Source organism: Pipistrellus kuhlii, unplaced genomic scaffold (genome assembly GCF_014108245.1).
Source record: "Pipistrellus kuhlii isolate mPipKuh1 unplaced genomic scaffold, mPipKuh1.p scaffold_m20_p_25, whole genome shotgun sequence".
NCBI lineage: Eukaryota > Metazoa > Chordata > Mammalia > Chiroptera > Vespertilionidae > Pipistrellus > Pipistrellus kuhlii.
The window spans coordinates 7,214,005-7,238,108 of NW_023425524.1; the positions used below are offsets into that span (position 1 = coordinate 7,214,005).

At 37.9% G+C, this 24,104-nt stretch overlaps 1 protein-coding gene across 9 annotated transcripts in view; it reads right to left on the reverse strand.

Moving 5' to 3' along the window:
* Nucleotides 1-1,192: 1,192 nt before the first annotated feature.
* Nucleotides 1,193-24,104, reverse strand: part of CEP170 (centrosomal protein 170) — an 88,403-nt gene continuing 65,491 nt past the window's right edge. For 4 of the 9 annotated variants that reach the window (XM_036453499.2, XM_036453495.2, XM_036453494.2 and 1 more), the window contains 7 exons: nucleotides 19,499-19,733; nucleotides 12,830-13,007; nucleotides 10,628-10,798; nucleotides 7,866-7,954; nucleotides 5,921-6,014; nucleotides 4,901-4,952; nucleotides 1,193-3,190 (listed from right to left, as the gene is read on the reverse strand). In XM_036453499.2, coding sequence (XP_036309392.1) covers nucleotides 2,904-3,190; nucleotides 4,901-4,952; nucleotides 5,921-6,014; nucleotides 7,866-7,954; nucleotides 10,628-10,798; nucleotides 12,830-13,007; nucleotides 19,499-19,733 — 1,106 coding nt within the window. In that variant the 3' untranslated portion in view covers nucleotides 1,193-2,903. The remainder of the gene's footprint in view (nucleotides 3,191-4,900; nucleotides 4,953-5,920; nucleotides 6,015-7,865; nucleotides 7,955-10,627; nucleotides 10,799-12,829; nucleotides 13,008-19,498; nucleotides 19,734-24,104) is intronic. The other 5 variants (XM_036453502.2, XM_036453498.2, XM_036453500.2 and 2 more) reach the window with 3 other exon arrangements.

Consider the following 24,104-nt stretch of genomic DNA (forward strand, 5'->3'; position numbering starts at 1 on the left):
ATTTTAATCTTTGAACTGACTGACACTCTAAGCAAAAATAAAAATGTAAAAAGGAAGGAAATATGTCCTAAGACATTTTTGTAACTTGAAACAATTCAGGCACTTCTTGGTAAAAACAAAACAAAATAAAAAAATCCTCTCTTCTCTTTCTGGTTTTTTTTTAAAGATTTTCTCTTTGACTTTGGTGTTCTAGAGCAGAAATGCAGGTCAGGGACCAGCTAGTCAAATCCCTCACTCTGTTTTACACAGGAAGAACCTGAGCGGCCGGAGTTGAAATCACTTCCCTGAGGCAAAAAGTCAAGTTCAGCTGCAGGATTCGAACTCTGCTCGGTGGCTTTCTATTGTGATTCTATTCGGCTTAGGCCCCAAGCCAGTTTCCTGCTGTGGCAGCATGATGGACACAGCCATGGGCCCATCTCTGAAAAAAGCACATAAAACACGAAGCTGTCAGAGATCCCCAGCCAAATGGTGTCATCTGATGTGGCGGCCTGAGGCCTGGTCTGAGAGGATTTGCTTAGAAATGTCCAGAGAAATCAAGGTAGCCCGGCTGGTGCGGCTCAGTGGTTTGAGCATCCACCTATGGAACCAGGAGGTCATGGTTGATTCCCAGTCAGGGCACATGCCTGGGATTGTGGGCTCCAGCCCCAGTAGGGGACATGCGGGAGGCAGACAGTTATTGATTCTCATCATTGATGTTTCTATCTCTCCCTCTTCTCCCCTCCTTTCCAATACCAATAAAAATATATTAATTAAAAAAAAGAAAGAAGATAAGGCCATCTTCAGCTCCTCCTACCCATTAATGAGAGTGGGAGACGGGGTAGAAATGGTTATTTGGCAGAGTGATGAAATATTAGCAATCCAGATGGTCTAAGAAATATACAACCATCACATAAAGTTCCAGAAACACTTTATTTAAAAATGGAGTTGTAAATGCATTAACAAAATAACATAAGTAATAAATGTAACAAAAATAAATAAGGAGAATAATGTATTCATAAAAAATAAAAATAACGTAGTAAAAGGCCAAATGTTTCTGTTTCAACAAAACTGTGTAAACACTTAAACAATAATGTAAGTAGACAGACGCCGAGATTTTCCTAAACAACTCCTAATCTGCTACTGCCAAGTGGACAGATTCGGTACCCAAACAATTGAAAAAAGGGAACAATGGCGATTATGTTTGAATTTTTTCTTCAAATGGACTGACCCTGTGTTTTAATGTTTCATTTACTCTTTCAAAGCACTTGTGTCTCTCCAATCATGCTTTTTAAAACCTTTTTTCAGTTTCCTTCATTAGCACGGGTAACTTAGCTTCATTAGGAGAACAGTTCATTTACCCTTTTTTAAAAAAATTAAAGAAAAATAGGAGATCCATTACACTGCAGATCTTTTTTGCACATCTCTACAAAAAAAAAATTTTTTTTCGTCTTTATTAAGTGGCCCGATGGTACAGGATTTGTAAAATCCTGTATGCTTCTGAAGTGTACACAGTTCATTTCTTAAAACAAATGTAGCACAGGATTATTGCTGAACTATTAAAGACCATTTCATTAATTTAATCTTTATAGACTGGGCGGGGGGGGTCCAAGGGGAAACTCCAAGTCTGCTAATAAAAAAATGAATTAGATTCACCCAAATTATAGTGTTCTGGAAACACATAGATAGTGGGTTTCTTTTTCAACTTATCCGAACGGGAGCTTACTGGAAAGAGAAAGGAAGAGGTTTATAGGAGATATTTCTCATCGGCTTCCGGGTTAGTAACTCAGGCCCAGGCCTTTGTCATGTCCTCTCACGGGTCCTTAGGGATGAGTCAGACAGACACACGGGGTTCTCTAAGGGGTCCTACAGGGAAACGCACCAGCAAGCCATTGCTTGGGAGTGAAACTACTATCTAACCTCCTGGCTACTGCCTCTCCAGGTCTCCTGATGAAGACAATTTTCACTTCATGATCGGTTCAGGGGAATTTTTTTTTTTTCTCCAACTGTCTCATATAAACTTGGTAACACCGGACCAATATACATGTTCTTAGTTTTAAAAATATACTCCACCTAAACTATGGGTCTAGTTTCATCTTTCTAATTATTAGTTGCCCTAAAAGGAGAGATAAACTCTTACTTCCATTAAAAAGAAAAGAAAAGAATATTGAAAAAGTGCCAAATTCATCTCTTTGCAAGTGGAGTAAAATGCTGTGGGTGAGAACAAAGCCAGTCTGCTATGTACAAAAAGGCGGTTAGTCCTTACTGACATATAGACATGTCCACCTACCACTCCCAGCGAATCTTAGTGCAAACGTAACAGCTCTTCTCCGTAAACCCCAAGGCAATGTGAGTAGCTACGGAATCCTGTAAATCACAGGTAGTTGGAAAATTCTAGAACACAAGAAGGACTTGTGCAGGTCAGTTTGGCTGTGGACAGTTAGCTGTCGCTGTAGCCAACGGTAATGGGTACTAATATAAATCCTGTTATTAAGAAGCAAATATAAGTGTTAACAAATCTGTACAGATGGAGAAGAAGTCCATTTCGGGGAGCAGCTTGGCACAGAGGACATGGGGGGGTCAGAAATGGTAGGTATTTAGTTTGCTTGTAGGTCACAGCACGGCTTAAAAAAAAAAAAAGGAACCGAAAACAAAAGGTCGGGGAAGGGAGAGGATGCAATGATCTAGTTCCGTTTGAAAATCATGAAACCACGAAAGGCGACATTACCATGATGTGCTTTTCCCTACGCGCGCACCGAGTGGCTGCAAGGATGGCTGCGATGCCACGTCAGAGGAGAAAATAAATAAATAACATGAAAAAGCCAGAGATAGCCAGATTGTACTTGACCAAGCTGTCTTGTTTTGTGCAAGTGAATGCTCCGCAGCCTCCGCGGTTCCTAGTCTTTCCCCGGGAGCTTCCCCGAGGGTCACTCGGGCACGGTCACCTCCTCCTCTTCGCCGTCCGGATTGAACCTGTTGAAGTGGATGCTGAAGTCGGCCTCCGACTCGGTGTTCTCGAACTCGGCTGAGCTGGAGACGGCGGCGGGGGGGAGAGCCCTCGCGTCCGTCGGGCACAGGGCCGGCGTCTGCCCTGGGCTGCTGTGGTTGTTGACGGGGCTGGACTTCTGTTTGGGGGGAGACGGCAAGAGATTGGGAAAGCCCATGTTGTTCAGAGCCTCCAGGGTCCCATCCGGGTCAATCATGGCATTGATCGCTGGAGGGAAAGAGGAAGAGGGGGGAAAAGACAACTGATGATGCAGTCAAGTTTGGATGTGAACATTGCTTATGACATATATATATATATATATTATTGACTTTTACAGAGAGGAAGGGAGAGGGATAGTCAGAAACATTGATGAGAGAGGAACATTGATCAGCTGCCTCCTGCACAACCCGCACTGGTGATCGATCCTGAAACCAAGGTCCATGCCCTTGACTGGAATAGAACCCAGGACCCTCAGTCCGCAAACTGATGCTCTATCTACTGAGCCAAACTGGCTAGGGCATATTTTGACTGTTGATGCTTTTATGTGATGCTTCAATTTGGCGAGCCCTTTCTATACTGTTCTGAAAACCCCTCTCCATCATTCTGGGCCTGATCTAGACCACTCAGACCTGAACGCTTTCCTGGCGCCTGGAGTAGCTCCCTTATGGGCATTTCAGAGCCAGATGGAAGATTGGGATTCGGAAATGTGGAATTCAGAAGCGATTTCTTTAAAATCTGCTTTCATTATTTCAAGAGGATAAGTTATAATTTTAAGGAACACTCCTCACTGTATATCATTCAAGTAACTGGGGGTCAGTTGCTACTGATAGGGTTGGGGAAACTGACATACATGTTGTCACACGTGCTGGTGTGAGTGCCAGGACATCAGCCATGTGCAAGTGTGGATGTGTACAGTGCCATGGAGACATCCCCTCGTTGCCTAGATACTAATAGCCTATGGCAGCCCCAGCAAGCCAAACAGACCTGCCTCCTCCATGGGAGGGGCCAGGTAAACCAGCTATCAATCCAAAAGATCTTTGCGGGGACGAGGAGAAATCGTAGTCAGTGATTTTCAACTTGGCATTGGACAGAGTAGAGAGTTAGGAGAAGGAAGCATCATAGACTTAAGAATCACTTAAGAGACCCTTTCTAAAATACACCCCATTTCACCAGCGAACACTCATTACGTGAGCAACCACTTTGACTCATGGGTATGTCCACACCCTCAGGTGTGTTGAGGGAGAATCAAGTCTGAGAATCACTTAGGTAATGTATCATGTCTACGATAATTCAAGCAATAAGAACTGAGTAGAATTAGCAGTCCACTCTGAAATCGGCCTGTTGTACCTCTGGGATTCCTGGGTCAGACCTACACAGGCATCAATGCATGATTAAGATCTGACACACACCAGTGCACGTCCCTGTCAAAGTTCTCAAAGCAAATTGAGCCTCTTCGCTCTCTTCCGGCCCCTGTGGTCAACATGATGCATTCATTTCTTGTTGCTCATCACACAATTATCTTCTGTGCTACTAGTTCATTTGGATTATACCACAAATATAACTTAAGAATTGTCAAACCAAATAAATAATTCTGCAATAAGCATTTTAAGCTGCATATGCATATTTTAACACATTATTTTATTTACTTTTTCACATATTAGTATTGCATATAGTAAGTAATAGATATAATACTATAAATTCATTTATAACATTTAGCAATATGCTCAAGATTGAACCTCATGTCTTTTTAATTATTTATAATGGGCTTTGAACTTCCTTTTTATAAGTAATTTGGATATGTTCAAATTTATATTTTTATCCATGCCATAACATTTAATCAAATAATGTTCTAATAGTAAGAATATTCTAAGAAATACCACTTAACATGCACTGTCTTAAACTGTTAACTCTTTCTACTTCATTCAGTAGTAAATTTACCTTGAAGCTGTTTTTCAACTCTTTTCAGCTCCTGTAAGATGGAAGAAATCTCCTGTAGGAAAAAAAAAAAATGAAAAAAATGACCTCACTTTACGAAAAACATTTTTATTTGATAGGCAGTTCCTCTCAGACTCATCTTATTTGGAACACTTAACATTATCCGCATGATACTACATTTGTAGCAACAAGATATAAAATAAATAGGCTATCCAGTAAACATGCTTCAAATTTTAAAACTTTTAAATTAATTTTAAAATAAAATTATTTCTTTCAATGAAATGATAGAGAATGAGAAGTTCAAAATTAAGAACAGATGTTGAAAAACTGATATTGATCAACCTCGAACACCTTTAGAAAAGAGCCTAAGGATTTGATTTTCTTTGGGAAAATGTATAAGCTTCCAACTGGGAGCGGTTTTAGGATGACTCTCTGGTCAAGAAAAGTGTATAGAAATTCATGAGGAGGAGAAATGCAATTTATTAAGCAAATGGAAGTGAGCCATGTTAACTTATTTTCAAAATGCTTACTTATGAAATACTAGAAGCCCAGTGCACAAAATTCATGCACAGGTAGGGTCCCCTAGGCCTGGCCTGCGAACAGAGCTGATCCGGGCCTTCCTTTATTCCATGTTGCCTTCTGGTGGTTGGTGCATGTCATAGCGAGCAGTCCAACTCCCAAGGGGACAATTTGCATATTAGTCTTTTATTATATAGGATGATTATCATAAGAACACGAATGCAATAATAGTAAGAAACATACAAGTTCCTCCCTCCATATCCTCTATCCTTGTTTCTTTGGCCTGTGTTAGCCTTTGAGTTTGACATGCTTGCTTTACAACTTTGAAGTAATCAATATCTTAAACTCCTATGAGAATTGGTTTAAGGCATAAAATTACTAAAATGTGCATTTACATTTTCCTTCAAAAAGGTATATTAACAAAAAGCTCAAAACTAAGCATATCATTCCCTTAAAATAAAACACTGCTATGAAAATGTTTTAATAGTTCAGAAAAGTTAGTACCATGCTTGAGGTTTTCACAATGGGAACTTCACTTTCAGCTCTTAGCTTGCTTTCTATTTCATCCCAATTCCGATCTTTATCTTTAAATAATATTCTATAAATAAAAAAAACAGAAGCAATTTAATTTTCATAGTAGAAGCCTATCACATTTTAACAATACAAAAACAAAACCTTTCTTCAAGCCAACACAAGGATAAAGAACCAACTAAGTATTATGTAACTGTGAATTAAATCTTGAGCCAATATTGCTAATGAACTCATTTATGTGAGAGATCTGAATTAAGAAAGTAACTGAGTGGTTAAGAATATACACGTAAACTCTTGTATTTACCTCATTCTTTATTGAAAACTAAATATAAAACAAATGTAGATGATATAACACTCCAAATTGTATCTGATATTTATAATTAACCATCAGTTATAAGAAAATACAACTTGGCTTAGAGGGAACATACGTAATATAAACAAAGAAGAAATTAAGATAAAAATAGGTTGAAGTAGGTATGAATAATTGTCTCCTAAGACCTCTTCCTACAGGAAAAGGAATCCCATTGGTTGAGCAAAGTGTGAACATTATTTTAAAGACTAAAAATTGATGTGCTTACTGTGTTTTTCTTTACAAATCTTCCTTTTGATAAAACAATCGTCAGTAAAGATAATTATTTTTAGAAACTAAACTCAAATATGCTCATTTATAAAGTACCACAAAATTCTGATTTGCCACTCAAAGGTGGAATGGAATCCTCCTCCCCCAGGACTCTGGATCTGAGACATGACTCAGCAGATTCAGAGATGCAATTACGAGGCATCCTTCCGTTCTTTGTAAATTTCTTCACCGAGCCTGGAAATCTAGTTTAACTGCCTTATATAAGAATCAACACTGTGCAAGTAAGTACATTTCTTATTTGCATTTCTTCAAAGATCAATAAACCAGATTCAGCTCATTTGAAAACAAGAAATCCATCATTATCAAGTCAACATTTACACATAACCATGCTTCAAAAGGCACTAATGGTTCTAGAATCTGATACAAGAACATTCTGATCGACTGTTGAGTTTTCTAAACCTCCAAAATAAACCTCCTTGCCAGACATCTAAGAGCTGTTATCCTAATGACCAGGCTATTATTGCACAGTTAAATTATCCTGTGCATTGCAAAACAGTCTTAACAGCATTAGGACCGGTGGGAAGACAGAAAACAATGACTATTTCATGGAGCAATGTAGAGTGATAATGGACTTGTGATATATAGGAAGTCTGGGCTTAGCCACATGGTGCTGGCGAGTCAGTGAATTTTGCCAGGACCTAAAGCCTTTTTACATACATTTTCTGCGTCTTTAAATAGTACACACACTATCCCCTTAATGGACGAGGAAGATAAAACTAGAGGAAAGTTTGAGGTCTTAAGATAGAAGTCTCAAAAGTCTGTTATTTTAAAACACCATTATAATGTGGGAAATTGTTTCTGGTAACTAATAAAATTAAACTGAGTGGTATAGCTATTCACTTTTAATGATAAAAGACATTTAATTCTCTTTTTGTCCCCTTCATGCTGCTCATCTCGCTCTCGGCTATTACTTCTATCTATAATAAAAAGCAAGGGTCATGGTGGAGGCAGAATAAGAGTCATTGCCACTGGCTTCACCAGTTCCTAGGCGCGGTGCTAACAGGCCGGCCAGCATAGCTCAGTGGTGAGCATCCACCTATGAACCAGGAGGTTACAGTTCAATTCCCAGTCAGGGCACATGCCCGAGTTTCGGGCTCCATCCCCAATAGGGGGTGTGTAGGAGGCAGTCAATCAACGATTCTCTCTCATTATTGATGTTTCTATCTCTCTCTCTTTCTCCCTTCCTCAATGAAATAAATAAAAATATGTATTTTTTTAAAATGTGGAACAGGCAACTGTTACTAATAAAAGCAAGGAGGTCCAGTAGGACAACAGTACCTGATCTTCCCAGCTGTTTTGTCAATAGACTGCCGGATCTTCCTGGAGAACTGGAAGACGGACGAGAGCAGCAAATTATCTCCCATGACCTGACAGCGGAGAGAAAGCAGAGTTTACACATCCCCTCAGCTCTGACTCATCAGCAAGCACAGCTCACAGTGTTTAGGGGCCTTTAATTTGCCAATAATCAAAGACCGAGGCAGAATGTAATTAGTGTAATGCATGACCACATTAAAAGAGAAAGAAATATTAGCAAAGAGGTTCCTTTTTATTAACTGACTTGTAAAGTTGACCTATTGTTTGGATCATATCCCTTTCAGACATCAATCCGTTATCCTACCATCAATTACTAGCATGATCCTGTCTCTCTTGCCACCAATGAAATTACCATAAAAGGGAAAGCATCAAGAATTGAGAATACTATATTTACTAGCTATTCTGTCATCAAATCATATGACTATAGAGATGATGAAGATTATTAATTCTTGTTCTCCAGGGCAGAGTCTAGTGGGACACACACATTTTAAAAATCTGCCCAAAATGTAAGTTTTTCTAATGGTGGTTGGTACTTTCCCAGATGAAATTCATGGGAAAAACCAGAGGTCAGGCCCGATTGGTGTGGCTTAGTGGTTGAGTGTCGACCTCTGAACCAGGAGGTCACAGTTTGATTCCCGGTCAGGGCACATGCCTAGGTTGTGGGCTCCATCGAGGGTGCGAGGCATGCAGGAGGCAGCCAATCAATGATTCTCATCATTGACATGTCTATCCCCCCCCCCCCACTTCCTTCCTCTTTGAAATCAATAAAAATATATTAAAACAACAACAACAACAAACTAAAAACCAGAAGTCAACAAACTTCTGCAAAGGGCCAGAGAGTGAAGACTGGGGCAAGGGTTTCTGTCACTACTGAGTTCTCACTGCACAGGCCAGTGGGTGTGGCTGCACGGGAATAGCACTTGCCAGCAGCAGGTGACAGAGGCCCAGCTAGTGCAGAACCTAGGAAAAGCACTAAACTGGGGGCTTAGTGGTGGGTTTTGAAATCAGCTCCTTGGGCTGAGAACTGCACCTGGACTCTAAGAAAACCAGAAAGTCACATGTGGCTTAGGATGTTAGAGATCTATGTAAAATAATATAAAGGAAATACAGCTATTATGCAAGAACGTAAGCAAGTGCCTAATGTTGGAATGAGAAGGATTTCTGTGAGGGTGGCAGGAATAAGGCATCAGGAAAAGTAGTTCCGGAGAATGACAGGGACTTGAATTTAGGGGAATAAAGGGTTAATTAGAATAGGAAAAGCAACAACGGGCAATGGAAGGCTCCAGAAGCAGTGGCATTGGTGAGCCTTGAGGAATCCAATCCGAAGAGTGGAAGACACATAGATTAGGATGAAGTGAGAAACGGCAAGGTAGGCTGAGGAGAGATTAAAACAGGATATCTCTGTTTTCTACCCCATAAAGGGTAGCTCATTGTCACAGTATATTGAAGATTTTCTGATAGTAACCTGGAGATAACTATCAACCTAGATGCTTCCATTCTCTAAGAATATAACTTCTTCCAGATAGTTTAATTACATTCAGACGAATTTATCTTCCTGGACCTTAGGGCAGAATGACTCTAGATAAGATCAGAGAACAGGTCCGAGAACAACAAATAATTATCAGGCCAGGCCAGGACCACGTCGCATTCTGCAACTGTGCCTAAGGAGCTAGCCATATGCTTTTCCATCAGAGGGAGAGAGATAGAGACATCAATGATGAGAGAGAATCACTGTTTGGCTGCCTCCTGCACACCCCATACTGGGGATTGAGACCACAACTGGGGCATGCACCCTGACCTGGAATCGAACCGTGACCTCCTGGTTCACAGATCGATGCTCAACCACTGAGCCACACCAGCTGGGCCTTCAGAGGTAGTTTTTCGCTACTCCGTGCTACTGCAAACACACATGTTCATGTATACTAGCTTTTAGCTCCTAATCCTTCAACCTAGGGATCCACCAATGCCAACATAGGATCAAACCCTTCTTGTCAACGGCCTCTTTCTACATTCTCCTCCTACCTGCCCCCTCGCTGGGAGCTGGACCGTTCTGCGCATCAGCTCTTGGGTGTTTTCCTTTCAGTGAAATACTGTCCATGTTTGGTTTTGAAACAGATTTTTCTATTGGATTATTTTGTCTTTTTAACTGATTGGTAAGGTTCTTTATATATTACAGATACTAATCCTTTGTCAGCAGCATGTTTAATATACTCAAGTTTATCAATGTCTTAAAGTCAAAACTTTTTGTGTCTTTTAAAAAAATCATTCTATAATGCATGTCGAAAGATACTTAATATCTTTTTTACTAAAAGTTTTATTAGAGTCTGGCTTTCACCCTTTAAAGCTTAATTCATTGGGAGTTGTTTGTATATGAGGTGATGTCAAGATGAAAATTCATTCTATCCCTAAAGACAGATACTTTGCCTGGCTGGGGTGGCTCAGTGGTTGAGCGTTGACCTGTGAACCAGGACATCACCGTTCAATTCCCTGTCAGAGCACATGCCCGTTTGCAGGCTTGATCCTCAGTAGGGGGCATGCAGGAGGCAGCTGATCAGTGATTCTCATCTTGATGTTTCTCTCTCTCTCTCCCTCTCTAAAAATCAATAAAAATATATTAAAAAATAAAAAAGGCAAGCACTTTCTGCAGCCTCGTTATGGAACAGTTCCTCCTCCCCCCCAGATGGACATCCCTCTCTGCCGCTAGCTGATGCCGATGGTTTACGTACCTCCTCTCTGCTCCAGGTCCTCCGCCTCGTGATGGTTAAGTGATCGGGAAGCTCTGGCGGTTGAGGCCTCGAATCGTTAGCCCGACAGTTGTTCCCTTCCGGTGTTTTAGAATTAACCAGCGGGGGGATCTTTCGGAAGTTGAGGCTTTCATCAAAAACTCGATCGACCAACTAATAGGACAAGAGCAAACCCTTATGAGAATAATTTGGAAAAGCACAGATATTGGCATTATCATTTGTTATGATTAGACAGAAGTTATTTCATTCTCAGGCAGTAAGAGAAGCATGGTATCTTCAATAAACCAATTACTCTCTCTTTTCATAAGCACTCCAACGGTGTCTTTTATAATAAAACAGATGTTCATCTACATAGGTTTTATTTTCAAAATCCAAAATATAGAGCTATTAGCAATTTGATTCTTCCATGGACAAGATTTCCCCCAAATGGAAAACAGATGGTAAGTTGAAAAAGCCGAGCCATGTATAATAGATGGACAAGGAGTTCATATTACCCACATTGCCTTACCAGTGTATTATAAAATAATGGTTCTGTTTCTTTAATTTCCTATCTTGGTTTTTCCTTTTTTTTTTTCCTCCCCAAATCCAGGTGCTAAATTTCTTCACAGATGCATAAATTGCAAGTTCCAATTAAATTTACAAAAGGAAAAAATTTTAAATCTACAAAATAAGTATTTTGGTCTTAATCAAATAAATTTTTAGCAATGCTACAGAAATTACGCAGTCTAACAAAAAGGAAATACTGCCACCTACAGTTCAAATTATACACTTACAATACAAAGTAGCTCAGGTTTACTGAAGAAGGAATATATTCTAATACAGTATTCAGAAATAAAAAAGAAAAATGAACATCTATTCAATGAAATGTATGAATAATTTTACTGGGTCTGAATGAATCATCATGTTAGATAAGACTTAGTTAGACAGCTGAGAAAATATTATCTTTATTATTTTAAATGTACTGAAAAAATTGTGTATGTCTTGCCACCAAGAAGATTCTTCTGTTTTTTACCAAAAAAGGATCATTTCATATACATATACAGTTGATCAACATGGTAACAAAACTACACAGACTGATGAAGCACCGTTTACCAAATTAGGCAACACAAAAAGGAGAGGGAAACAACCAAAAAGTGACCATTAAAGAATCAGACTATAAAAGGAATGTGACAAGAAGCAACCAAAGACAGTATTATTAGCATCGTTTACCAGATTTAAACTTGTCCTAAAGGCTAACCATTTTTGTTTAATATTGGGAACATTATTTCATAAATTAAGGATGTGGGATCATCAATATTGGAGGCTGGCAAACATCTTTCTGTAAAGGGCCAGGGAATAAATATTTTAGTTTGAGGCCATCCAGTCTCCGACTACTGGATTCTGATATCGTTAAACAATGAGTGTGGCTTTGTCCTAATAAAACTTTAATCCATTCTTTCAAGTGCCAATCTTTTGCTTGTGTTTCTGCACCAAATCAAGATAGCCAATATGACCAGAGTACCATCAATTTTACATTGTGTTAAAGGTACCTTCTGGAACAATGCTAAGCAAATGCTGCCCTCTAGAGGTGGCAAGCAGGAAGGACAATAGCTTGTGTACATTTCACAGTTACCAGAAAGTTTCAAGACTAAAAATGTATATATGTATTTGTGTGTGAGTGAGTGTGTGTGTGTGTGTACGAACATATATATGTGTATATATGTATACACATACTAATATATATACACACATGTAAATTTTCAAAGGGTCTTGTGTGTATATATGTTCGTGAGTATAAGTGAAACTAGAATTTTTCTTTCCTTGCCATTAGAGCAATCTCCTAATTCATTAGCTGTGAAAATACCTTTTTAATTGAAGTATTTTCATAGCCAAATTTTACAGAAACTTTATACAGCAATTCATCAAATTCTGGCTTGCTTTTCACATACCATTTATATTCATATTTTAAGTGAAACTATGCACCAATAATTAGTAAAGTACTTATTGTAAATAACATCACATCTTCATGTCCATATTAGTCGTAGACAAGTGTTAGTCTTCACTCGTGTTGTCACACACACATAGAAGCAATCTGTTAGAGCGAGGGTGGAAATTGCAGAGCTTCGTGCAAACAGGGCGGGCGGACGTAAGTAAAAGAAACTGAGCAAAAAGCTAAAAGCAAAAGAAATAAAGAAAAGAAAGAACCTTATGCATTTCTCCATGAGGCTCTCCTACCTCTTCTCTAGTGTCTATGGCAGAGCCAGGGGTGGTGGCGGCAGTGCTTACTGTGGTACTAGGGGCAGTGCCTGAGGACGTCACCGAGTCTATCTCGCCGGCTACGTCGTTGATTTCCCGAGCAATGAGAGCGAGGTCTTGGCTGATCCTGGAACAATGTAAAAAGAAGTTTCATCCCTTTTCCATAACCAATCTAGAAACATCACTTATGATGGAACCAGTGATGTCGGTTGTACATCTACACCTGTGTACCTTCTGGGGCAATGTTAAGCAAATGCTGTCCCCTAGAGGTGAAGAGCAGGAAGGACAAGGTTCTCCAGAAGTGTTAACTATTTTGATGTTCAGAATATTAAACTTTAATTTTTTAAAACAAGTGAATAAGCCCCAGTTGGTGTGACTCAGTGGTTGAGCATTGACCTATGAACCAGGAGGTCACAGTTCGATTCCCAGTCAGGGCACTTGCCCAGGTTGCGGGCTTGGTCCCCAGCGTGCAGGAGGCAGCCGAACCATGATTCTCTCTCATCATTGATGTTTCTATCTCTCTCTCCCTCTCCCTTCCTCCCTGAAATCAATAAAAAAATTTTAAAAAAATGAGTGTTAAAAAAAATTAAATGAATAAAACCAAATTCCATACAATCTCAGGTTGTTATTTTGAAAAATATACATTAAACCCCTGAAGTAGTGATACGTTTGTTTAAAATACACTCGGATGAGAAAAAGCATGACTTTATTTTCACTAACTTTTAACAGAAGCTTAGGATTTTCAATTAAAAATACAAGCAGCAAACAATAGTAGTAGTGGCAACACTGGCAATTTCTGACACCAACAGAAATCACATTATAGTTGCTACAGGTAACTCAAAACATTTAGTCATCACTACTTCAAAATTACTGCAGTCATTAAACTCAGCAATGATGTTCACTTTGGTATTTTAACAAAGAACCATATTACTACTAGAGGCCTGGTGCACGAATTCGTGCACCACTGTGGTCCCACAGCCTGGCCTGCACCTTCTTGTAATCCGGAACCCCTTGGATGTAACTATACCGCTTCAGTGGTGTTTGGATAACTATCCAGTATTTCAATATAATTGCATTTCTTTGCAATTCCACGTTTACGACTTAGGAAGATTATCCTGAGAAGAGCTCTGTAGATTCCGCAGATGGCCAAAGGGGTCCACGGTACAAGAACTGCGGCAAGCACTATATGCTCCTGTGTACATCACTTCGAAGTACTGAAGTACACACACGTCACAAGGGGCCACAGTGTTTTTGTGATGGGAACTTATCTCACTGGTTATAGATGAGCACATGATGTGAGGGAAGCTGAGGGGCTCGCTCATGACCACACAGCGTAAGGCAGCTATGATCACTGATAAATTATTTCATTCTTTATGAACATGAGCTCATTTCCATAAGGAAGTAAATAACTGCTACCGGTGCCCAACCTCTGAGCCATGACAGGCGGCCACTGCTATGTTTTTAAGAGGGAGGAACTCACAAAATCTACCACTGATACTAATGTTTTCCTCCAAAAGGTTTCAATTCAATGACTTCAAAGTTTCCAACTTCAAACGTCGGCTGCACATGAACTCAATGTTGGCTGCTTCCACAGGAAAGGTTTTGAAAAGACAGACATTCTAAAAGTACCTGATAAGTTCCCCGTGACTTTAAAACCCAAAGGACAGTGTAGCATTTGTTTTTAACTTTTGCAGAAATGTTGCGTTGACAGACTTACAAGGAATGGAGTATTTGCATAAATTTTTAACTATAAATTTAAAAAGAGAAGCTAGGTTGAGGCTTATGGCCCAACAGAAGCAATCTGTGGTCAATTCCTGTTTTATCTACCAGAGTGAGTATTTCCTGGTCCCTTATCATGTGCCTGGCACTGTGCATGGCCCTAAGAGCTACAGTGGTGAAGAAGCAGTTAGGGTCCTTCTAATAAGCTTAGAATAATGTAATGAGTACCATTACAATAAAACATATAATCACAACTATTACATTATAACTAGAGGCTCAGTGTACAAAATTCATGCACGGGGGGGGGGGGGCGAGCTTATGCCGGCAGTCGGACATTCTTAGTGCTGCATGGAGGTGGGAAAGGCTCCCGCCACCACCACTGTGCTCGCCAGCTGTGAGCCCTGCTTCTGGCTGAGGGGAGCTCCCCCTGTGGGAGCACAATGACCACCAGGGGGCAGCTGCTGCATTGACTGTCTCCCTGTGGTGGTCAGTGAGCATCATAGTGACGAGTTGTTCTGCTGTTCGGTCGATTTGCATATTAGCCTTTTATTATATAGGATGAGCAGCATTACAAAGCTTTATATTCATCAACTCATTTAATTCTCACAGCCACCTGTAAGAGAGGTATTATCATCTTGTTTTACAGATGAGGAAAATAAGCTTAGGAAAAGTTATGTGACCAGTTTTTGGTTAAGGCCACAAATAGTAAGTGATCTAACTAGATCTTTTTATGTCATGCTACATCTGACATTACATTCCATATATAATTGAAAAAATTATTAAAATACAGAAGTTAAATGATGTAATTCTTTTGAGAAAAGGTTTAAAGTGTTCCCTCAGACGATTTATTCAATTCTTGCAATTTCCTGAAATAAAAGAACAAGGACAAGAAACAGAATAACCAGGCTTAATGAGATAAAAAGTAATCATACAAAAATAAATTTGTTAAGGTTTTTTAAGCAGACATTTGTACAATGAAATTTCTGACATTTGTAGAAAGCAGTATGAATTAATTAGAAACAACACAGACCACAGCAATTTCAACACGTTACTCACATTATACTGAAATTGTACTAAAATGAACAAATCGTGTGTGCACAATAAGCACCAAACAAGCCTTCTTTTAATTTGCAAGTATGCTGTGTATACATCAGCTATTTCTTTGCATGGCAATACCTATCTTATTGACTTAATAATATAGATCATTAAATACATTTAAATCCACACTGCTTAAAACTCTCAACATCTACTGAAAACAGTATTAGTAAAAGGCAAATTATAAAAAAAATAGTAAATTATCTTCAAGTAGAAATAGCAAATTTATAATGCAATATAGGTTATGAATCTATTCATATGTTTGTTAAATCTAGGCTTACAAATTATGTGATGCTTCTAGATTATGCTTATAGAATATTTTACACCTCTTATATCTGCTTTTTTCTAAATACAAGCTTACAATGCCTGTTCTTTTAAAAATTTGTAATTTTTATTGATTTCAGAGAGGAAGGGAGAGGGAGAAAGAGAAACATCAATGATAAGAGAGAATCATCGATCTATCATCTGCCTCTTGCACACCCCCTTACTGGGGATGTAGCCCTGACCTTATGGAACCATGACCTCCTGATTCTTAGGTTGACACTCAACCATTGAACCACACCGGTCTAGTATTAAAATGACTAAAATTATCATATAAAATTAGTTTATGAAGGGACATTTTTAAGGGTCATTCCAGACCGGCTTATGTTGAATCTGACAATAATATAAAGCATGAGAAAAAGTCAAGCTCTCAACAGTCTTAAAGTTTAACTCCCATATTTAACCTACATATAGACCATAGGGTATGCTCAAAAGCTTCCTACTGCTAAGATCTTCCTCTTCTTTTGCTGGAAACTGTCAGGTATATTTATGAGATGTTGGTGGCTTTTGACCCAATATTGCAAAACCTTAATGAAAGAATGATAGCAAACCACATCTTGTGCAGACAGTCAATGAAAGCCCGGGGACCTGGGACAAATGGGGAATCAGAGCCACAAAAGACTGGCTTAGGGTAGATAATAATGAGCTGAAATTGGAGACTTCTCTTCGGCTGCCAGAGCAATTAAATGACTGGCCCAATTAGAGGGATAAAGTACATAGAATCTATTCCTGGCCCTCAAAAGAGGTAGGTATTTGGTTATTTTAAAAAAGGTACATCTCATTACTGTCCATGAAACTAACTCCAAATGCTAGCTTAGCACCAATGATAAGTTATATTTGGTGAAATGTAGAAAGAGTCTTAAAGCTAGGCTTAGGAAGATGCTTCAAATAAACCGAGCAAGTCATAAATAAAAAGGTAATGACAAGAGGATGACTTTGAAGGTCTCAGCATACTGTTGGCCATCAGACATTTCCTAATTGAATGAGAACAGTTTAATGGAAAAACATTAAACATCCCATTTCCACCAGAAACATAAAGTCCTCATTCAATGAGCAATATTTGAGATAGTACAAGTAGCATAAGGTGCCTTCAGGTCAGAGACAATGCTGGAAGCAAAGCACTAGGAAAAGTTGAAAAACTATGCAAACTGAAGAGTAGCTGGTGTTTGAACTTGAGGACAAGTGTCTTTATCCCCATTCTTGCTGTTTGGAGCTGACCTAGCCCAACAGAATAAAAGAAACAGTTTGGCCTACACTTTCACTACTTTGAACCAATAAATTAGGTCTTAAAACTGAGCAGATATATACTTATTGCCTGATAAGGAAATTTTAATCTTTATAGTCTTTTCTTCAAAAGAAATACTACTTTACTATTTTCAAAGCTCACCTCCATCCACACACCCAACTGTAGTATATCTTTTAATTATAGTGCAATTAAAAGGCTTTTTAAAATTAAAATATTGTAATGCATAAATATATTTCATTGCATTACTTTGTAGACTATAAGGAAACCCACATCGCTTAATTCTGGTCACAAAATTAAACTGGCTATTACAAAAAACAACAACAACAACAAAAAAGCTTTTAGTATTGTAAAAATTACAAGCAATTTGGGTTTTTACTGTTAAGAATAAACATATTCATAATTTTAATTGTAAATATTTTAGGCTTGAAAAATATAAAACAGTTCTATTTTTAATCGTTTTAAAATATATTTGCTCAGTATTCCTTTTATTTGAATTTCACTAATAAGAATATTATGTGTAAAAGATTTAGTCATAACAAAAGCCTTTTTTCCTTTTGTCTAGAAATATCAGATGACTCTACTTTGGGGTTAATCAAATCAGGTAATAGGACTGGTGGGTTTTCTGGGACACATTTATTTAATAATCATTTCATTATTTTTTTAAAAAAAAACTAGACCACTACTGCACCAGTGTTGTTACTGTTGGAATAAAAAAACATTTTAAAATAATTGTGTTTGGACTGAAAACGCGAAATTTTGGCTGAGATTCTTAGGTACAAACAATTATAAGTAAATCATCATTAAAAAAAAAGAAAAATCCAACTCTAATCATTACATTAAAACAATAAGCAGAAAAGACACAACTTATAGGAGTCACTAGAAGAAAGAAAAAAAGATAAAGGCCATTATGTTATAAGTTTGTGTGTTTTTTTTAAGCACCTATGGACTCATATATAATTCTTTAATAATGTTGCCAAGTGTAAAACTTGATAATTTTTGCATGGAGAAGATGAAAACATTTAGATAACATAAGGCATATGGCAATAAAATTCCCCTAATACCTTACAAATTTTTAAAAAATTATATTTTAATCACTATAGCATCTGTTTGATTATAGCCTCTCTCAATGTTCCCCCACAAGTTAGCAATTAAAAGTCACATCAGAATTTTACTTTTTATATTAACCTAAAAGTTACAATAAATTTATTTAACACAGAAAATAAACATTTTGATTTAATTAAAGGGCTGAACTATACTTAAAACTCATAAATGTGAGTACAATCTGCTTACTCTAATTCTTCACCGAGAACATTAACCACATACCTCTAACGAGTACACTATTACCTCTTAAAAGAAAAGTAATGAAACACTTAGCTGTGCAATTCTTCTACTTATGTAGAGCTGATACTAACTACCATATTTTTCGGACCATAAGACGCACTTTTTTCCCCCCAGAAGTGGGGGGAAAAAGTCCCTGCGTCTTATGGTCCAAATATAGCCTACACATATACTTTAAAAAAAAAGTTTTTTTACTTGCCCGGCTCTGTGTGGTCTCTGTGTGCTTGCCCGGCTCTAAAATGGTTCTAAATGCTGCTGTTTACTTTAGTAGGGGTGTCGAACTCAATCAGAGAAGGGGCCAAAATCTAAAATCCAGCCTAAATCGCCAGCCGAATGGTTTACTGAACAGTCATAAACTGTCATTGTGATGGAAACGCAACGGAGTGCAGTGATGACAGCGCGGTGCGGGCCACATTGCAAGGCCTGGCGGGACGGATTTGGCCCGCGGGCCTTGTGTTTGACACATGTGCTTTACAGGGTTGATTACATGTGTTTATGACTGTGATGTTGGGTTTTAATTCACATAAAATATTTTAGGACACTATTTGTTTCAGAATCTTTTTTTCTCCATTTCCCTTCTCTAAAAACTGGTGCGTCTTATGGTCCGGAGCGTCTTATGGTCCGAAAAATACGGTACCTCTCAAAAATTATATTGACTCATCAGCATCTCTATTATAAATAAAAAGGTAATCAAAAGATATTCAGTCCACAATATGCTAGTAATACTGGCATTAGAAATACGAAAGGAAAAAAAAATGAATGGGGAGTAATACTTCCAACAAAACCAAGTTCACAGTTACCTGTGGATCTTACATCTTGGACTGTTAGTACAGATCAAGTGACAGCTAAACTTGGTTACACCCAATGTCCACCCTTCGTGAGAACCCACCGACACCAACCTGGCTATCTCCTCGCGATGAGCAGTCCAGTCTCGGATGTAGTCTTCCTGCTCTTTGATCCGGTGTTTGAAGGAAGAACTCGTAGGCATGGCTGAGCCAGAGCTCTGCAGGCGTGTCGTTTTCAGGGCTGGAGAAGTACGTAGACGGGTATGTTTAGGGGAGTTACGGTTTGATCCAAATTCATCTTCTGAGGTGGAAGCATAATCAGTAGGAAAGCGCCTCCATCTTGAATTTACTAAATTAGTTTAATTGTTAAAAAGAGAATTATTATGTCATCTGTTAAAGGAGATAAAGTAAAAATCACGATTTCAAAAAAACACTATGAGACATCACGACTTTCAATAACTGACATACACATACCTCACAAATAAACGTAAGTCTACTACTCCTTAAGGATAAAACATTACAGTTTGGTAAATTAAAAACAATGAACAATTAAAAATAATCGAAAGACTGTGTTTTTCGTAACATGGTGAATAAACATTCAGATGAAAAAGTCACTAATGGTAAACAACTAAGCAAGCTCTATTCATACATGTTGAACGTAGGTACTTTTAACCGCAAATATTTCTCATTCGAGTGAAGATAATGGATTTTTAAAAAATGACAGCAACAATAACAACAACAAAAACAAATTAAGGGAAAAGATTGCTTCATGCCACATGGACTTTCAACATGGAGATGATAGAAAGCCTCTTTTCCCAACATACAAACGTGCATAACTCCTGCGTGGAAATTATGTCTTTATGGCGGAAAGAAAACATTACCTCTGGCACTCAACATCCTGTTAAGCTATGATTGGGAAAAATCTGTTTACATGTAAATACACGACAAAGCATCTTCTGTATGAGCCACTGCTTTGACACGGAGAGCAGATGCTGAAGCAGACAATGGCATAGAAGCTACGAGAGCAGAGCTCTCACAACCATTGACAGTTAGCACAGATCACATTGAAAAACCGGCAGACAAATCAATGCAGACACTTCATCACGACTGTTACAAGAATCCAACGTAATTTGTGAAGCATCAATAGAGGTCAGAAAACAGAGATGCCTGGCCACCGTGGCTTAGGGGTTGAGCATCAACCTATGAACCAGGAGGCCACGGTTCGATTCCTGGTCAGGGCACAGGCCTGGACCACGGGCTCTGTCCCCAGTGTGGGGTAAGCAGGAATGATGGTCAATTTGCATATTACTCTCTTATTAGATAGGATTCGTAAACTTTCCACATATTTTTTTAGGTCTCTTTAAGAAGCCAGTATGCATGGTGATAGCTTCTAATAACATCTTTAAAAGGAAAAGCAACCAAAAGAAGAAAACTTATTTTAAACACAGAAAGGTAACATATTTAGGTTTGTTCTCCTAAAAATGAGGGTAAAATGAGAGAGAGAGGAAGTGAGGTGTAGCAGAGAAATGAAAATGATTGCTCTTGCAGTAATTAAGGGTTAGTTTTCCGGTGGAAAACACACCACACACAGTGTACTAGGCAGCAAAGCTCAGGTACCTCTGGAGACCACTCAGCTTGTCTAGTAAGAGACCAGACTGAGATTAAAACAGTGAAAGGTCTGCTGGGGAAAAGGGGCAGGGAAAGGGAATTTAATACCAGGACCTCTGACCTGATATTTCTCAAAGAACTTATTTTATTTTATTTTATTTATTTATTTTTAAATATATATTTTATTGATTTTTTTACAGAGAGGAAAGGAGAGAGATAGAGAGCTAGAAATGTCGATGAGAGAGAAACATCGACCAGTTGCCTCTTACACACCCCCTACCGGGGATGTGCCCGCAACCAAGGCACATGCCCTTGACCGGAATCGAACCTGGGACCTTTCAGTCCGCAGACAGACGCTCTACCACTGAGCCAAACCGGTTTCGGCATCAAAGAACTTCTTTTAATACCTTTGGCCAAAAATAGGTGAGGGGGGAAAGAGAGGTATATACAAGGCTAGGTTTTCCCCTGATCTAAAATTCATAGCTATAAGAAGCCAAAATCTAGACTTTCTTATCTAAGTGGCAACTTGATAAGAAAGTGTATTGTAAATGTGAGATAGACCTTAAATATGTGTTAGATAGCACCTTGTGAAAAGCGATTATAAATGAGGCCCAGAACATTTTAAAAATCTGGTCTCACAGGGCACAAACACTTCCATCTTACACATGTATGTATGCCATAGTCTACAGGTGCATACAATGAAGATTACTGCTTGCTTTTGACTCCAAGTATCTTTATGAAAGAGACGCCTTTAGAATCCTTCTTTTACCCATTCTGTCTGCAACACAGAAAAGGGCCTTCGCCAGAACCTAACTAACCATGGTAGCACCCTGATCTTGGACTTCCAGCTTCTGGAACTGTAAGAAATATATAGATTTCTGTGTTTATAAGCCATCTAGTATATGTCGTATTTTGTTATAACAGCCCAAATGAACTAAGACAATATCTACTACTTAAAACTTTAACCTACTGTGCAGCTCATTCTCTCCAGTATGGGTCTTATCTAGCTGGAGTTAGATATAATGTATATGTACAGCAGCTATACATTTATCTGGAAAAAAAATCTCCATAATGCTAGTTCTTGCAAAAGAAACTTCAAGTTAGAGTGTTTTTAACTCCCCCTCAATGCCTACGTATTTCACGGAATTGTAGAACAGAATGGCCTTGGACCTTAGATGGCCTAAAAAGAGAAGAGAAAACCCAGAGAGACCCTGCCTTGCTTAACGCAAAGCCCAGTCTACTGATTCCGAGTTCAAAACTCATCTCCTACTATTCTGATTGCATGATAAGTAAATGCTAGAAAATATCTATTTTTTTTGAAATATTTCCAGTTAGACTATTTTTTTTTTAAAGTCATCCTCAATTTCTTATAGAACAATAGACTTTCAGATTTCTAACTGTGTTGAAGAAAAATGTTACTCCAGCCTCTTGAATTTTATTCTGTTTAGGTAAAATCATTTATAGAATTAAGTTTAATTTGGTATTATTAGGCTTATTTGATATCTTGGCATTACTAAGGTATTTCAGATAAATCATTAGATTGGAAATATGTATGGAGGTATTTGAAAGGCCAGTCACCGAGAGAGGTTTCTTGGTTGATGTGATGATGCACATATAATAAACTGAGAGAAAGTTCTAAGATGGGCTTAATTAGTTTCATAGTTAACCTGAAAGTTATCTCAGCTACACTAATTATAAGTTTTAGTTATACAATTATGCAACACTCCCGTCTTATGGAAGCAATTAACTAGTCACTATAAAAACATACCATGATCTAGAAAATTAAAAAATGGAAAAGTTATTAGAATCATTTATCTATGAATGGTCTGATTTCTTTTATTGGTACCAAAACTTTGTTGCCTTTAAAACACATGCACATTTATAGATGTAACAAAAGCATTTCAGACAACAAGCACCACACGTTCCTACTTCATATAATAATACTTTTGTGAGAAATTAAACCACAAACATGTTTCATATGTGTTTTTATAGCATGTAGCAATAACATCATTGAGGAAAAGATCCCTGACAAATAACTTAAGCTATAAATATCCAACATTGAATACCTCCCATCTATATATTTTGAGGACTAGAATAAAAAAGGGAAAGCAATCTAAAAAAAAAATCTAAGGATATTAATGTGTTGTGTTTTTTTTTTAAACGTGTACTTAAAACATAATGAAAATCAACTGCTTTATTTTGACAATTCAGTGAACTTAGTTTAAAATATATATATTTTAATATAGATCGGGACATTTCTATATAACAATATTAAAGGTTAATTAAAGGAATATTTTTTGAGAAAAAACTAGTTAAACTAGAAGTATATTACATCAGAATTAAAGAATTCTTAAAAAAAACCTTCACTCTTAATTTTGCTAAACCAGAGATTTCCATTCTTTTGTTTTTATCATATATATTTATTTGAAAACTTTTTTAGGCATAGCCTAAAATATGAAATCTGAATTATTATGGAATTATTTTTACATATTACAGGCTCTAGGTTCAGATATTTCAAAGATTTTTAAAGTTTATAATGTGCATAGCAACACTGAACACATATTCCTTTAAATCAATTCAGAAGCTAAGAATTTTCTTTTTCTACTCAAGATATTATGATTATCTTAAGTACAAATATCATAATATCAAAGACAATTCAATTAGCAACATTTAAAGTATATTTGTCTGTTTTTAACTACCTACCCCATGTAGCTACTTGAATATTTTACCACTGACTGCCATGTTCTGGCCACTGTCTTTCTAGATAAAATATAAGTGTGCATCTTGAGAGATTCTGGATGTACAATCCAAGGTCCTGACTGGGAATGTGGCATCAGGAAGAACATCAACTTTGGAAAACATCAGAATTACAAAGACCTTCATGTTGTGTGCTGGCCTTGTATGTGCCCAGATAATAACCCAATGGAATCCCTTCATAGTTATGTGACCAGAGCAGGTGATTTCATCTCTTGCTTTAGCTACCTAAACGGAAGAACTCTGCTAGCTGTTAACCCCCATGATTTTAATTATTTAATACACTGCTATTAAGTCTGAAGAAGCCCAAAATCTCATACCTCAATTTGCCCTAGAGAATGCCAGCGAACAATCCAGG